Consider the following 17971-nt stretch of genomic DNA (forward strand, 5'->3'; position numbering starts at 1 on the left):
AGGTGGAGCTGCATGGTCAAGGTGGGCTCCCTTACATATCTGATAGTTGGTTCTGGCTGTTAGTTGAGTCTGTCTCCATTTGGTATGTGGATTTTAGCCTGAACAGCTATAAGGATGGAATTGCCATTAACTGAGATATAAAGCCTTCTGGAGTGCAGCAAGAGAGAACAAGCCTCAATATAAAAACACATTTCAAGTTTCTGCTGTGTCACATTTGATATTTCACTTGGCCAAAGAAAATCCATGACCAAACCCAGTTTCACAGGATGGAGAAATTGATTCCACTTTTTTTTTTAAGATTGTATTTATTTATTCATGAGAGACACACAGAGAGGGGCAGAGACATAGGCAGAGGGAGAGAAGCAGGCTCCTTGTGGGGAGTCTGATACAGAACTTGATCCCAGGACCCTGGGATCACGCCCTGAGCTGAAGGCAGACACTCAGCCACTCAACCAGTCGGGCATCCTTCTACTTTTTGATGGAAGGAATGAGAAAGTCAAATTGTAAAGAGAAGGGCATACTTGATTGGATGAGTTTGTGGCTATTAATCTCCCACACAGAGAGCCAGATCAGAAATGCCCTTGAAGCCATTTTTAAGGACTGGCTTGTTCTTTGAATGTAAACAGAATGCATTGAAGAATTTTAAGAAGAATGACATGATTTGATTTTTATTTTTAAAGAATCATTCTGGCTTAGTACTGAGAATAGATTATATGGTGGTGAGGGAGACCAGTGAGGAGACCATTCTAGTAACCCAGACAAGATATGATCATGGCTCAGACTAAAGTAGCAGAAATGAAGATAATGAGAAGTGATTAGATTTTTTGATGTATTTTGAATGTACAGTCAACAGGATTTTTTGGTGGATTGGATGTAAGGTATGAAAGAGAAATTGATGACTACAAGGATTTCAGCTTGAACAGCTGGAAGAATGGATTTGTCATTTAACTGAAATGTAGTCTTCTGGTGGGGCAGGTTTTGTGGGAAAGAGCAAGAGTTCAGTTTGAAATATCTGTTAGATGTCTAAGTGAGAATGTTGAATCGACTGTATGAGTTGGAATTTAGGAGTTCTGGGCTGAAAATAAAATTGAAGGAGGTATGACAATTAAATGGTATTTAAAGTCAAGAGACAAGATGAAGTTACCAAGAGAGAGAATGAATGTAAATAAAGGCAAGAAGGTAAATAAAGGAAAAAGAACTGAGCCCTGAATAATCCAGTGTGAGAAGACCAAGAGGAGGAATAGTGGCCCATGATGGATGAAGAAAATCAAGACACTATGGTATATTGGAAGCCAAGTATAGAAACTTGATAGGAGGAGAGAAACATCACCTCTGTCAAATGATGCTGCTAGGTTGAGTAAGGTAAGGACTGAGAACTCATCTCTGAATATGGTAATGTAGGGGGATGATTGGTCATCTGACAAACATTTTTTTGGTAGAATGATGAGATTAAAACCAGTTGAGTGAGTTTGAGAATGGGAAGAGAGGGATTTGGAGACTGAGTTTTGGATCATTTTAATGAATTTTACTTCATTAGGGAGCAGAGAAGTGAGCAGTAACTGGTAGAGGAAATGGGGTCAAAAGTTTCTTTAAGGTAGGAGATGGGGAAAATGTTGATGGAAAAAAATTAGTAGAGAAGGAAAATTGATCCATTTCTTTCATTTATTTTATTTAATAAACTTAATGTACAGACACTAATCAAAGCACTTTATGAATATGAACTCACCTAATGCGAGAATGAAACAGTGACTGGCCACTCAGTATAAAGTACAGTAATAGGTGCTCTCAGGAGTTGAGTAATGTGTAAGACACATCTCTGACTTAAGGACTCATGGTCTCTATTAGAAAATATAAACACTCGCAAAAATAACTAAAAATAGGAAGGTGATATAAAATAGAAGTTACACTGTTTATATAAGTTTAGAGAAGGGAGATTATTTTCAGCTAGGGAGTAAGGAGTGTCCATAATTTAATTCCAGTTAAATAACACAGCGCCTTTAAACTAAAGATAGGCTCATTTGGACTTCATATATTTTTACCTTGAGCATAGACATGAGTGTGTGTGTTGTAAGTGTAGACTGGGGACAGGGTTCGAAGTAGGAGGGAAAACATTGTCAATATATAGTCTCAAGTGGTCAAAAAAGCAGAAAAGACCTCAGATACTCCTTTCTCTATTGCCATAATTGTCATATTCATGTTTATACTTCTAATCCCCATATGTAGGTAGGAAGGGGAAGGGTATGTAAGTGTACATGTGAAAACTGCCTATGCATCTTCAGTACCTAGAGTACAAGTAGTCCTCTTTTAGTCCTCTATTTGACTCTATTAGATACACTAGATAAGAGCCTATCTTTGATTTTTTTTAAAGACTTATTTATTTATTTATTCATGAGAGACATACAGAGAGAGAGGCAGAGACATAGGCAGAGAAAGAAGCAGGCTCCATACAGGGAGCCCAGTGCAGGACTCGATCCCAGGACTCCAGGATCACGCCCTGAACCGAAGGCAGACCCTCAACTGCTGAGCCACGCAGGCGTCCCGTATCTTTGATTTTAAAATAGTTTGGGGAACAATCCAGATTATTTTTCAGACAAGTAAAATGGAACATTTGAGAGGTATAACCCAGGAAATAGAATTACAATAATTACAATATGTCTTTTAATTCTCAATTGCTCTTCATGAAAAGTGTAGTGGTTGTTGGAAATCTGAGGATAAGTAAAGAATACAAACTATTTAGATTGATACTTGGGTGAAAGAAAGGATTTTATATTCAGTGGAAATTTGTGAGGATAAGTTTATAGAGAATCATTTCTGGAGAGTGTAGGAACTTAATTCAAGTTGGCTTTTTTAATCTGGTGGTTCCTCTATTGTCTATTTTTTTAAAAAATCCAGGTACATTCTGGGGCAACTGGGTGGTACAGTTGGTTAAAGCATCCAACTCCTGGTTTCAGCTCAGATCGTGATCTCAGGGTCAAAGTCAACCCCTGCATCAGGCCTCACGCTCAGGTCAGAATCTGCTTGATGCTCTTTCTTCCTCCCCTTCTGCGCCTCCCCCCTTTCTCATGCACACGTGTGCATGAATGTGCTCACGCACTCTTTCTCTCTCTCTGAAAAACAAACAAAATCTTTTTTTTTTAAATATAGACACATTTTAATTATGTCTTGATTGCAAGTTCAGGGGAAGAATTCTTCTGGGGATGCAAAAGAGCTCACAAAAAGGAATATAGATGGCCAAATTACATATCAAACAATGGTCACATATATTCCTAATTAAAGGAATGCAATTGACAATTAAAATGAAATTTTTTTAATATTTATTTATTCATGAGAGACACAGAGAGAGAAGAGGCAGAGACACAAGCAGAGGGAGAAGCAGGCTCCATGCAGGGAGCCCAATGTGGGACTCAATCCCAGGACTCCAGGATCACGCCCTGAGCCAAAGGCAGATACTCACCGCTGAGCCACCCAAGCGTCCCATAATTAAAATGAGACCTTATTTTCACTTATCAGAGTAATCAAAATGCAAGTTTGATACCTAGAGCTGGCACAGTCATTTGCCTACACTGTTGGTAATAGTCCAAATGCTGTAATGTTTCAGAAGGGTAATTTAGTAATCTCTACCAAAGTGTAAAACATATGCACTCTCTGATACACTGATGGAATTTACATTATTAGTATACCCACAGAAGTTTACTAAGATATACATAAATATGTTATAGTATTGTCATTTAAAAGTGGGAAGAAATCATTTTGTTGTGGGTTTTTTTTTTAAGATTTTATTTATTTATTCATGAGAGACACAGAGACAGAGAGAGAGAGAGAGAGAGAGAGGCAGAGACATAGGCAGAGGGAGAAGCAGGCTCCATGCAGGGAGTCTGATGTGGGACTCGATCCCGGGATTCCAGGATTATGCCCTGGGCCAAAGGCTGGCGCTAAACCGCTGAGCCACCCAGAAATCCCCAGAAAGAAGTAATTTTGATGCCCATTTGAAGTACCACAACATTAAATAGCTGATATTTAATCAGATATTTAAAAGATAGTGCAGCCTTCTTCCTTACCAAGGAACCAGAAGCCATATTGTCACCATTTGACAGCTATCAGTTGGGTTCAGGGGAGTCTTGTTTCCTAGAAATAAAGGCTTTTCATTTATTCTGTTAATAGCTGTCACTAGAGCTAAGATGTGTTCAGAGTGAGAGATCAAATACTCCAAGATGAGTCTCACCAAAGAGCTATTAAGAGCAGCATCAGCAATGGTAAGAAGCTGCTAATTAGAAAATAAATCTTTAAGAAGTAAAGATTACATGGATTAATATGTGAGAATGAAATGGAGGAGTGGGTAGTCTGGAGAAAGTTTACCATAACTCTACATCTTCAGATAATTCTTTTAATTTCTAAGAGCTCCATTTTCATTTTAAAGAGCAAAACTGCCAGTAAGGTCACATAATTTGAGAGGAGAAGGAAAAGAGAATTTGTATTACATACTTCTTCCTAAACTAAAGCTGGTTTTAGATTCTACATCATTGCATTTACATTTATGGTGCGTACCTTTTATCATATTAAATATAGGCCATTTTCTGAACAATCTAACTTTTGCCTGTTTAATGTTTTCCCTTGTATGAGCTGTGGTAAATCGCTTGCGTCATTTGACTGTTATTCTCCACTGAATTAATTATATGCCAGATTACCTCTGAGTTTTTGAGCCGGATAAAGAGAAATAGTAAAGCCAAGTGCAGGACATCCAGGTGGCAGCTGTTCATACCTCAAACAATGAGCAAGATCTGTAGAACTACACTCAGTATCTTCTTTTGGAGCATGAAAGTAGGATTAGAGTAAGGTAGAAATCTTAATTGGCTCTTACTGACCAGGTGGTTATGGTTTTCACTGATCAGCATGAACATTTTCACCTTGGAGAAAGGGCTCTAGATTGCATTGCTTTTTTTTTTTTCTTTTCTTTCTTTTCTTTTTCTTTTTTTTTTTTTTTTTTAATTTTGATTTCTTTATGATAGTCACAGAGAGAGAGAGAGAGAGGCAGAGACACAGGCAGAGGGAGAAGCAGGCTCCATGCACCGGTAGCCCGATGTGGGGTTCGATCCCGGGTCTCCAGGATCGCGCCCCGGGGCAAAGGCAGGCGCCAAACCGCTGCGCCACCCAGGGATCCCTTTAGGGAGCCTTATCTTATAAGTAGTTTGACTAGGACCATAGATTGTTGACCTGTGTCCAGAAGTCCTTAGTTTAGTGGTTGAGAGTTTAGTGGTCTCCTATGTTAATTTACCCGTTCAAATACTATACAAGTCTGTGAACTCTAATGGAATAGAAATATCAGAACAGGGTTTCCTCTCTCTTCTTTGGAACAGGTAATTATATTGTTATATTAGTTTTTTGTTTTTTGGAATTTTGTGTGTTGTTGTTTTTGAGAGAGCATATGATTGAGGGGGTGTACAGAGGGAGAGGAGGAGAATCTTAAAGCAGGCTCCATGCCCAGCATGGAGTGTGATGCAGGTCTTGATTTCACAACCCTGAGACCATGACCTGAGCTGAAATCAAGAGTCGGACACAACTGACTGAGCCACCCAGGCACCCTTATATTAAATTTTTTACAATTATATTTATTCATTAGAGACACAAAGAAAGAGGCAGAGACATAGGCAGAGGGAGAGACAGGCTCCCCATGGAGAGCCTGATGTGGGACTCACGCCCTGAGCCCAAGGCAGATGCTCAACTGCTGAACCACCCAGGTATCCCTAGATTTTTTTTAAAGTATTTCAAATAGGTTGAATCTAAGGAAATCAGGCCAGTGAACAAAACAGCATCTCTTGTTGGATTCTGACAAGTAAAATCAAGATTGAAAACTTATAGATATTTAAAGAATGAATCATCTTTTGTGAAAACTCTTGAATTGTAAAATTCAGTCAGATTTTAGATGTCCAGGAACCTATCAACTCATCTCCCACCCCACCACTCCCACCACACCCTTCCCCCCAACTTTTGGAAATGTGAGAGAGTATTTTGGTTGTCACAAAGACTTGGGGAGGGAAGTGATGCTGGCGTTTAGTACGTGGAGCCCATGGAGGCCATAATGGCCAAAACATCAAGAGTAACCTTGGTTGGGAGCACAGTCTCCAGGCATATTTTCTTCTATTCTTCCCTTTTTCTTCCTCATTAGAAAGTGAGAATCCCAGATATATAGACATTAGGAGTAGTAATATGCCCTTAGTACACTTATGCCCTTTGCACAACAGTCATTTCGTGTTTTATAGCCTGGAATTTCTTTAAGGAGCACCTGGGTGGCTCAGTCAGTCTGCCTTCGGCTCAGGTCATAATCTCAGGGTCCTGGGATCAAACCCCACACCGGGCTACCTGCTTAGCTAGGAGTCTGCTTCTTCTTCTCCCTCTGACCCTCTCCTTCCACTCCCCACTTGTACTCTCTGCTCTTGTGCTCTCTCTCTCTCTCTCAAATAAATTAAAATAAAATATTTTTTAAAGGAATTTCTTTTGAGGAAACATTGGTATGTAAATTAGAATCTGAAGGGACATTAATTCTTAATATTAGAACATATTTATTGACCGCAGGAGAAGGTGTCCTGTTACTTTCCTTATCTTTTCTCCTTTATGATTAGAATCATTAACTACTCCTGTGTGTGTATCTATTGTGTATACATTGATCCAGTTCAGTGAAGCTCTAGGAGTGAGTTTCCTGGCTTGAGCTTTGACAGTGAACCTGTGCTTATACTATTTTTCAGGAACAATGCAGATTCTCATTCAACCCGGGATCGAGTCCCACATTGGGCTCCCTGCATGGAGCCTGCTTCTCCCTCTACCTATGTCTCTGCCTCTCTCTCTCTCTCTCTCTGTCTCTCATGAAGAAATCAATCAATCAATAAATAAATAAAGTATTTTTTAAAAGCTTTAAAAAATAAAAAATAAAATGTCTATGCCAGTTGACACACTGTAGTTTTGATCTAAAGCAAAGATTGGCAAATTTTTTATATAAAGTTCTGTATAAAATATTTTAGGATTTGAGGGCCACATTTGCTGTTACATACTGGGGTTTTTTTTTGTTCTTTACAACTCCTTAAAAATGTGAAAATAGTTCTTCACTCTTTTGTAAGAGCCTTATAAATATAGGCAGAAGACTGTGGCTTGCTAACTCCAGCTAAACAATTGTTTTTTAATTAGATGCTTTGAGAAATAAAAGGTCAAGGATCCAAATGTTAAAGGTTATTTTTAAAGGTAAAATTACAATTCTTGGGATGCCTGGGTGGCTCAGTGGTTGAGCATCTGCCTTGGGCTCAGGGCATGATCCTGGGGTCCTGGGATCAAGTCCCTACATCAGGCTCCCCATGGGGAGCCTTCTCCTCTCCTTCTGCCTATGTCTCTGCCTCTCTCTGTGTGTCTCTCATGAGTAAATAAATAAAATCTTAAAAGAAATAAAAAGTTTTTAAAAAAACTTACGATTCTCATACAAAATGAACACGCGTCAAAGTTTTTTTTCACTCACTAATTAACCAATTGTTAGGAACTGGTAGGGTGTTAAAATCGGTCCAAATGAGAATTGGACTTAAGGAAATCAGGAAATCTATATTCTCTACCAGCCAGAATTCATTTGCATTGCATCATCAACACTGTCCACAGGGTAATTTCCATTTCTGCAGAGTTGCAAAATAACCTAGCTAAAGTCAAAGTTGAAGACTTTTTTGCAATCACATAACCCCAAAGGATCCAATAGAGAACAATGGGCATTCTCTTGAAAGGACACTTGAAATCTTTTATCATTTAGTCTTTCACAATTTTTGCTGACAATTTCTCATCCCTCTTGTGATCTGTCGTAATTTCCAAAAACTATTCTTGATCACAAAATGGTTGGTCTCATTATGTTTGACCTATTTACATAGGTACAATAAGAATGCTAAAATGATACAGACATCCTTGAATTTTCTTTGCAAATCCAGAAGTGTTAGTTGTTGGGTTTTTTTAAGATTTTATTTCTTTTTATTCATGAGAGACACAGAGAGAGAGAGGCAAAAACATGGCAGAGGAAGAAGCAGGCTCCCTGTGGGGAGCCTGATGCAGGATTTGATCCCAGGACCCCAGAATCACGAACTGAGCCCAAGACAGACGCTCAGCCGCTGAGCCACCCAGCTGCCCCAGAGCTATTAGTTTTGAGCCACAAAATTATGTATAGAAGTTTTCAAAAAGAATCTTTGGTTGGAATTTTAAACACCTCTTTTATTTACCATTGCAAGGTTAGGAAACCATGCTTAAGAAACTCACTAGATTTCACCTGCTATGCTGATAAATTTGTGTGAGTTAACATCAAATATCCCAACATTTGCTCTGAGGCTTGCAAAATGGAAGTAACTGACCTTCCTTACCACCTATAAGTCAGAGGACCCTGTAACCAAGTATCAAGTAGGTCAGTTTTCCTAGGGGGGATTTTTGGGAAGCATTGGTGCCATATATGAAGTCAACTATTACTCCTTAATGTGATTTTTCATATCTGATTAAATGAAAAATCATTCTCAGATATAGCATTACAGGTATATATGGTCATATAATCCAATTATAGCCTGATAAAAAGGAGATAAGAGTGTTATCAATCCTGTGCAAAATAACTGTATTGTCATAAAAAGCTAAGGAAAACTCAGAAAATTCAATAAGTTCCTGAATGCTGAGTATTCAGTGAAAATCAGATACCACCTATTTTATTTCGAATCACGAAAACAAAAATCTATTAAAATGTGGCTTGAAAATAGTTTAAGAAAAAAGTGAAAGGACTTCCTCATATAGCCACAAAAAAAAAAAAAAAGAATATAAAGGTAACATCAACAGTATTCTACACAAATAACCACAATAAAACTTCCTTTATCAGATCTTTGAGTGTCATTAGTTCCTGTTCAGATAGAACTTGGGTCAACAATCTATTCTCATGCAACATCTACTTCGAGCTAAAAAGCATCCTAGACATCCTGATACAATATAGGGGTATAGTCTGAAAGCATGTCCTTAAGAGTCTTTTTTTTCTTTGGAGTAGCAGTAGTTTATAGAGTACCTTGCACAGTCCTTTCCATGAGACTCTAAAAGATAGTTTTAGGTATAAAAGTTACTCTAGGGACACCTGGGTGGCTCAGCTGTTGAGCATCTGCCTTTGGCTCAGGGTGTGATCCTAGGATCTGGGATCAGGTCCCACATCGGGCTCCCAGCATGGAGCCTGCTTCTCCCTCTGCCTGTGTTTCTGCCTCTCTCTCTGTGTGTGTCTTTCATGAATAAATAAATAAAATCTTTTTTTAAAAAACAAAGTTATTCTAAAAAAAAAAACAAACAAAGTTATTCTAAAAGTTTTTACTTTACTGTATTTTGGACCCAGTTTTAGGAAAGAAAAATTAAGAGTTGGCAAAGGAGATTTGAACCCTTGATTAAGATAGGATCATGGGTGAGAAATGATACTTGGTTATTGGGTCAAAATGACAATAAAACATTATAATACATATTAAGGGAATGCAGTTGTAAAGAATCTTAACTCTTCCATCAGTACAGAACCTTTTTTTCTTTCTGGGTTGGTTTGGTTTGGTTTTTATTCATTAAGAACGTAATGAATCAAACATAAAGCCAGAAGGTTTTTCTGCTCAAATAAAATTACACAGGTGATAAAAAAATAATCTTTCGTGTTATAAGATGAAGGATTAATCTGTAAGCCAAGGAAGCAAGCTCATCAAAACTCATCAAATTTTGCCAAAAAAAAAAAAATTTGCCAAAATATTTTTGCATATTTCATGGCTTCTTTTCAGATCCCAGTAGCATAAACCATGGCAAATCAAATTCATTTCCTAAGATTTGTCCTTTTTTCAAATTCTGTGACAGACTGCCACTTTACTTTGGGACATAAATGTTCTTTTTCCTTGAAAAACAAAAGGACTCATATTTCTCTATCACTGTTGTTCCTTGTATAGTCGCAACCACCTATATCAATTATAACTTGTATTTCAGGGAGAAAACTGAGTGGAGGGAGCAGATAATAATAATAATAATAATTATCTGACAAACACAAGCATGTCAGGGGCACCGAGGTGGCTCAGTCGGCTGGATGTCTGACTCCTAATTTTAGCTCAGGTCATGATCTTGGGTTCATGGGATCGATCCTAGTGTTGAGCTCTTTGTTCAGTGTGGAGTCTGCCTGTCCTCCTCTCTCTGCTTCTCACCCCTCCCCAGTACCCCCCCCCCCCGCTCTTTCTCTCTCAAGTAAATAAATAAATAAAATCTTTTTAAAAAAAGATCTTAGCAGTAAGGAATGAGGATAGAAGTTTTCTCTGAGTGGTGAGATTACAAATTTTTGCTTTCTTTTATGCCCACTGGTGTTTTCAAAGTTTTCTATAATGAACATGATTGTCTTAAAAGAAGCTATATTAAAAATTATAATAAACAGAACTAAGCAAACATTCGCTGGTGTTGATGCTAGCTGTGCAGGATTGCTTTTTCTCTTGTTTTTGTAGAAACAAATATTTACTGTGTTGAAACCTTGCAACTTAATTTTTAAGCGAAGACAAAATTTGTATTAGTCATTAAATTCTTTATTAATTTGTTCTGGATAGTCAAGATCAGAATTCAGTGTCTCTAGAGATAGAACAGGAATTTCTGGAACCATGATTTCAACCCAGAATTTTCTTCAAATTCACTTAAAGTGATTTGGATTTTATTCATCTGATTTAAACGAAGGAAGGTACATGAAGCTGGTGAATGCTGATGGAAAGACCTTCTTTGACCTCTTAGTACTATGCTGGTCTGAGCCTCCAGCCCCATACTTAAGTAGAAGTACAGAAATTTTCATAGCTTTAGGCACTAAACTCTCAGATTGTCTTGTCTGATTCCTTTCTGTGTATTAACTTCAGAGAAATATTTCTACATATTCTACAGACTACACTATATTTTATAATAACTAAAATTCTTCCTGTGTGCATTTCACAGAACTGCTTTTACAAATGAAGAAATAAAGCTCAAATCTGATAGTTTGCCTAACTAACGTGACTTTTTCGGTGCAGGAACAATCTCTTTAAAATGTGCCGTTCTTTAATGCAGTATAATGGGTATTCAATAAATAGCATATGATGCAGGAGCCAAGCCTGGGCTAAAGATTGTGGTGTTTTAATCTATTGTGTAGATTTCAGTAAACTCCAGTGCCATTCATTAAGAAGCATTTTTCCCCTTCATCCATAGTGAATAAAACTTCAGCATCTCATGCTCAGTTTTTTCCTACTCAATTTTCGTTTAAATTATCTTGTGAACCTAAGATGAAAAATAAGAAACATTAGGAAATCATAGAAATTGTTTCAGAAATCTTTTAGTCCTTTATCTAAACATGGGTAGATTGGTTTTTCTTTGTATTTATTGAACCAAGCTGCCTAAACATTTATTTAGAATGTTTTTAACCTTCTTTAAGCTTTTCTCTAAACTGTACCTGGTTTTAAACAAGAAGACAGATGTGAATGGTGAATTAATGCCCTGTAGCTTTAAATTCAGCCAGTTTGATGCTTTTTGTTTTTTTATAAAAGCTGCTCACAGCTCCAGAAGAGAGGCAGATACTGTCTGTGATCTCCATTCTCAGAGTAAAACTATTCATTTGCATTAGCAGCTCAAGCAAACCACACACACACACACACACACACACACACACATACACACACACACGATGCTTGTTTGGCAGAAGCTTTCTGTTTATTCAGCACAGAGTCCTCCCAGGCTCCCAGATGTAGAAAGCTCGAAGAGTTGATGTATGAGACAGAACCGGAACTGTACATAGGCTAAGTGGGCACTGCAGAAGATTGCCTATGCGGGGATGTTGATGTGGTGCAGCTGTACCTGCCTGTTCTGTGAAAGGCACTTCTCTGAGGCTGTGAAGGTGAGAAGCCAAGGGATCCACTAGAAGCTTCATTTCGGCTGGCTCTTTGGTGGGGGAATGCATTCCCAGTGGTAGCTGTCCTCATTTACAGCGTTATTCTCGGAAACCAAGTATGTGCAGCCGTGACAGACTGCCACAGCTTCTCTGCAGTTTGGAAGCGAGGACAAATGGAAAGAGCACATAGTCAAGAGAGGTTGTGATTTGTTCTGACTATCCAAGCTTGCTCTGACAGTACACAAATGAAGGATGAGCTTTGTGGCAAGCAAAATCAGCAGACTGCCTGACAGGGGGTTTTGGTAAGATAAATGTATTGCTTGTGTTTTGGGAGGGAGGGTTTCTTGGTTTTTTAAATTATTATCTTTATTTTTCTAAATCAGCTACATAGAATTGCCTCTTAGTGAGAACTAAAAAATTTTGCAGAATCATATTTGATGAAGAGGCATGACCCAAGAAGCCAGAAAGGAAAACATTATTCTTGATCATTCAGTTGTGACCTTCAGAGATAATCATCAGGTTTTCTCGGCTGTCCATGAACAGGCAGAAACCAGGAATTTCCAGAGCAAAGAATGCCAACTAACAGATACCCTTTCTTTTCTTTGAACAGTTATAATTACCTTCCTTTTTTCCTCCCAGCTTTCCCTATGCCCTAACGTGGAAAAGAAAAAATAAAAACTCCCTGCTCTTATTGAATTGTTGCCACTGGAACAGTAATAGGCTGAGAACATAAGTATGGAGGTGGAGGAAGGCAGGATGAGGAGTCTGCTATTTTCATAGCCGTGCGTTGGTGGGTGTTTGTCTTGGGTTCATTATCATTGCTGTTCAATATCAAGTGGCTGTTAGTGCTATATCTCTTTGCCTGTACTGTGATTTAATCCCTTTATGTTCTATTTTATATGGTTTTCTTTGCCAGACCCAATTCTGTCATTATTAAAACTTTTTCTGTTACCATTAATACAATTAGCGTTTATTAGAGAAAAGATAGTTGTAGAAAGTAACCCTGAAATATTTATGGGCCCCAAGAAAGATAAAGACATTTTCTCTTTAAAATTGAGGTTTTCAGCAGATTTTGGGGTCTTGATTTTGGAATCTGTAACAAACATTTTATGACAAGTTAAAGAAATGGGTTGTATTAGATCTTGGAAAACCTACCAGAATCACAGACATTTTCTCTTTAAAATTGAGGTTTTCAGCAGATTTTGGGGTCTTGATTTTGGAATCTGTAACAAACATTTTATGACAAGTTAAAGAAATGGGTTGTATTAGATCTTGGAAAACCTACCAGAATCACTTTGCTCTAATCTACTTCAAGTTGGATCCGGTATCTTAGATTTTTCTAAGCCTGAGGATTTACTTTTCCTCATTCTAACTTAGGCAAATATTGCTGGAAAATATGTTGATTGTTTTAGTAGTCTAACCTGAGATCTTGTTCCCAGGCCCCTCTTCTCAATAGTAGAGAGAGCCAAGATTCCTAGCTGTTTAGAGAGGGCACAGAAGAGATCTATTGACATCTGACTTTTTGCTGACTCATTGGTTATATAAGCCTTGTAAATACAGTTATCCATATACTCTATTAGGTTACTGGGCAGGTGGGCCCCTTCCTGTTTACTGATCTTTACTTCTCTCAGCATCCTTCTCCTTCCTTAAGCCTTTTTGATGATATACTCTCAACTATTTACTAAGTGAATTCTAAGCAGTGAATGGACAAATCTTTTTTTTTTTTTCTTTTTTGGAATTGCTTTAACTCTGTATTTTATCTTGATTTTGATGAAATTCCAAGTTCTATATTCTCTTGACACATGAAACTCACAGTAATAATACCTTTCCTCATTTATGGCCTGGTTAAAATAACAACTTCCTTTTCTATCTTTGAGAGCTCAGTTCAAATGCCATGTTGCTCAATTCTTCTGACCTCCCAATCTAAAGTAGATTTCCCTCCCTTAACATTATTCCTTCTCTCACAGCACTTGGTTTTCTTTTTTCCATTGTAGTACTTCTCACAATTTTTATTTGACTACTAGTTCTTCCATTTCTGCCACTTTTCTCCATTTAGCCATTAAGCCTCATGAAAGAGATACTTTGTTTTGCTCATCAGTATATGAGCAAACACCTAGCAAAGGGTCTGGCTGAAAGTTGAAGATAGGATAAGTAGGCAGTATTGTATGTGCAAAGGCCTGGTGGTGAGAAGAAAGGATGAGCAGCAGGGGTTGAAAAAAGCCAGTTTGACTAGAGTAGGAGAAGCATGCTGTAAGAAGCAGTTAGAGAAGTAGATCCAGAGCCTAATCACATAGGACTGACTTGATAGACCATAGTCAGATACTTGTTCTTTATTGTAAGAGTTTTGGGAGGCTACTAAAAGAATTTAAGCATTGGGTGGTTTAGGACTTCTTTTTGCCTTTTTTTTTTTAAGATTTTATTTATTTATTCATGAGAGACACAGAGAGAGAGGCAGAGACACAGGCAGAGGGAGAAGCAGGCTCCATGCAGGGAGCCTGATGCGGGACTCCATCCTGGGACTCCAGGATCACGCCCTGGGCTGAAGGCAGACACTCAATCCTGAGCCACCCAGGTGTCCTGAACGTTTTTTTTTTTTTTTTTTTTAAGTATACTTAACTATGCCCAATGTGGGGCTTAAACACATGAACCCAAGATCAAGAGTCTCATGCTGTACTAACTGAGCCAGCCAGGCACCCAGGACTTCTTTAAAAAAAAAATTGGGGGATCCCTGGGTGGCTCAGCGGTTAAGCACCTGCCTTTGGCCCAGGGCGCGATCCTGGAGTCCCGAGATCGGGTCCCGCGTCGGGCTCCTGGCATGGAGCCTGCTTCTCCCTCTTCCTGTGTCTCTGCCTCTCTATCTCTCTATGTCTATCATAAATAAATAAATAAATCTTTGAAAAAAAATTCTCCAGCTTAACTGAAAGCCTAATTGAGTGTAGGTAGATCAGTCAACATGCCATGAGAGAGATGACAAGAGTTTGTTCTAAGGTGATGTCAGTGGAGATAGATTGGAAAGTATTATAATTTGGTGGAAATTTGGAAAGTAAAATAGGTAGGACTTGGTGTTGAATAGAAGCAAAAGGCAGAAGATGTCAGGAATTATTCCTGGGCTTTGATTTGGTTTGGTTTGGTTTTGGCTTTGGGCTTGTTAGTAACCTGATGAGTAGTGATGTTTTTCCTGAGATAGAGAACACCATAAGAAAACCAGGTTTACAAGAGATTCATGGTGTTTGGTTTCGGACATGTAGATTTTTATATAGTCAAGTAGCTTCTAGATCTAGATTCCAGAGAAGATTATACTATTACCATTGAGGAGCGTTCAGAAATATCCTTGGAATAAGACAGCCCGGGTGGCTCAGCAGTTTAGCGCCGCCTTCAGCCCAGGGCATGATCCTGGAGCCCCGGGATCGAGTCCCATGTTGTCCCGGCATGGAGCCTGCTTCTCTCCCTCTGCCTGTGTTTCTGCCATTCTCTTTCTCTCTCTCTCTCTCTCTCTCTCATGAATAAATAAATAAAATCTTTTAAAAAAAGAAATATGCTTGGAATAAAGTGCAAAACAGTGGTTTAGACTGACCTTGGGAGCTCATCTCCCACCAGAACCCTATTTTTATAGCTTCATGAACCTTTCAGTTATCTTTAGAAAGCGACTACATTTCCTTCTCCTGGGCTTTTGCTTATACTGGGTTGTCATCCTGAAATGCCTTTCCTTACCTTTTTTTTTTTTTAATCAAAAACTTCTTTCTTCAAGGATCGTTTCTTTTCTTTCCTTTTCTTTTCTTTTCTTTTCTTTTCTTTTCTTTTCTTTTCTTTTTTTTAACCTCCTCCAAGAAGCCTCCTCTGTTCTCTTTCCCTTCAGAATATGTGACTCCTTTCTAAGTACTTTGCCTTCATATCTACTGTATCATTTACTTAATCAGACCTGTATTTCAGTTGATCATTTTCACGTCTCACCAACTAGATAATGCGTTTCTTGAAAACAGCGATTCACCTTTTTTTTTAGTGCCTTATATAAAGAGATCAAAGGATAATTGCAAAATGAATTAAATAGTAGAAACCTCAGTCCTTTGTACAATCTGCTTCCTTAATATAATAGGATCATATCCTTCCTCCATCTGTGTATTCCTAATTTTCTCTAGGCTGTCTCTGCATTTTTACCCTGCAGATATCTAGATACATCAGAGAAATGTTCTTCATTTCATATGCAAAATCCCTGAAATAGTCATTTTCATTATATATTTTATTTGTAACTTAGTGGAAAAACTGAATCTTGCTATTCCTCATCACCTGTGACAAAAATGGCCAAGACAGGAAGGACTGGCATCCATAAAGAAAGTAGAGACACCTAAGAGATGCTACTGTGGTTACATTGGAGCAAAGGAGTCATGACAGAGTAAGTCATGCAGGTGTCTGAGGAAAAGCATTACAGGCAGGAGGAACACTAACTAGCAAAAGCCTTGAAATGGGTACATGCCTGGTATATTCCAGGAACAACAAGGAGGCCTCTGTAGCTGGTGGCAGTGGAGTAAAGGAAGGAGTAGTAGGAGATACAGTCAAGGAGGTAACAGATGTGCTACAGGTGCCAGATCATGGTTTTTCAGGTCATTGTAAAGACTTTGACTTTGACTCAGAGAGCCCTTGGCCATTTTAGGTGTAAAAGACTATTGTGACCTGATACATTTTTAAAGGATCATTCTAGCTGCTGTATGAATTGATTATAAAAATATTATTCCAGTGATAGTTACGAGCCTATTGCAGTAGTCCAGGTAAGAGCTGATAGTGGCTTATACTAGAGTGGCAGCAGTGGAGATTTAGTGAGAGATATCATCAGATTCTGCAACTCTTTAGCAAGTAGAGCCCAAAACATTTGCTGGAGCAATGCAGTATATGTAGGGGATAACAACACAGACTCTGAATCAGACTGTCTGGGCTCAAACATTGGCTTTGCCACTTCTTTACTTCATGATCTTAAACAACTTAAATTCTTTATCTTTTGGTTTTCTTAGCTATAAAATATAGTAATACCCATCTTGTAGTGTCATTATAAGAATTATGCAATTTACTAAACATACAAAACATTTAGAACATTGCCTGGCATAAAGTAAGTACTGTATGTGTATTAGCAGCTATGATTATTGATATCGATAACTGGATAGAGTATATGAGAGAAAAAGGAGTTAAAGTTGACTCAAAGGCTTTGGATATATGCATGTAGATCAATGAAGTGTGGCCATTAGCTGAGATGGGGAAGACTACAGGAAAAACAGGCTTGGGGGGGATATCAGGAACTCAGTTTTGTACATAGTAAATTCAGAATGACTGTTAGACATCCAAGAAGAGATACCAAGTAGGGAGTTGGATATATGAGCTAGAGTTCAGTGAAGTATGGGCTACAGGCATACATTTGGAAGTCATTAACAAAGAAATGGTATTTAAGACCATTTTAAGAGGAAGAAGAATACTTAGACCCTAAAAAGAGTTTGGGAATGTATAGTTTGGATAGAGCCTCCATCCTTCAAGCTACTGAACAAGTTCAGGGATAACCAGGTTATCACACCCCCATGGAGCTTTCCAAAATCTTTCATTGCTTTAGCAATTTATCAAAATTGAGTGAAATAGGATTAAGCTGAGGCTTAGAAATCTTTTAAGAAAACTTGTGTCATAAAAGTATTTGTAGGGAATTAACTTGTAAAGGGAAACTCCTTGGGGGCAAATTTTACAAATTGGCTAATCCACACATGGATTTTTTGTGTATTTTTAAATCCTCAGCAGTGACAACATTTCTGTGTGACTCTCTTTTCCTAGTTGGTACATGCTCAGAAAATAGATACAAATTTTAGCAATAGCCGATTTGTGTGCTTCAAACTATTCATTCTTCATTCTGAAGCCTCGTGAGAATGATTTTTGAATAATCCATAGCCTGAGTCACTATTTCTTTTTAACAAAATATAATCTCAGAAGGAAATTTGGATCATTTATTCTAAATGTCATGTATCCTCATATGACATTTTTAGCATTCAAGCATGAAGTCTCTGCATACTTCCAGTAGCATACATGAACTGATATTTGAAACTCCCTGATTAGGTTGAA

General features: G+C 38.1%; 1 protein-coding gene across 8 annotated transcripts in view; it reads left to right on the forward strand.

Annotated features, from left to right (window-relative positions):
- Positions 1-17971, forward strand: part of TMCC1 (transmembrane and coiled-coil domain family 1) — a 241320-nt gene that overhangs the window by 186130 nt on the left and 37219 nt on the right. Inside the window, exon 1 of one of the 8 annotated variants that reach the window (XM_025449258.3) lies at positions 11590-11890. The exons of 6 other annotated variants lie outside the window; for them this stretch is intronic. In XM_025449258.3, the coding sequence (XP_025305043.1) occupies positions 11828-11890 (63 nt within the window). In that variant the 5' untranslated portion in view covers positions 11590-11827. One more of the 8 variants, XM_035702804.2, reaches the window with a different exon arrangement.

This window comes from Canis lupus, chromosome 20, assembly GCF_003254725.2.
Source record: "Canis lupus dingo isolate Sandy chromosome 20, ASM325472v2, whole genome shotgun sequence".
NCBI classification, from domain to species: Eukaryota; Metazoa; Chordata; class Mammalia; order Carnivora; family Canidae; genus Canis; species Canis lupus.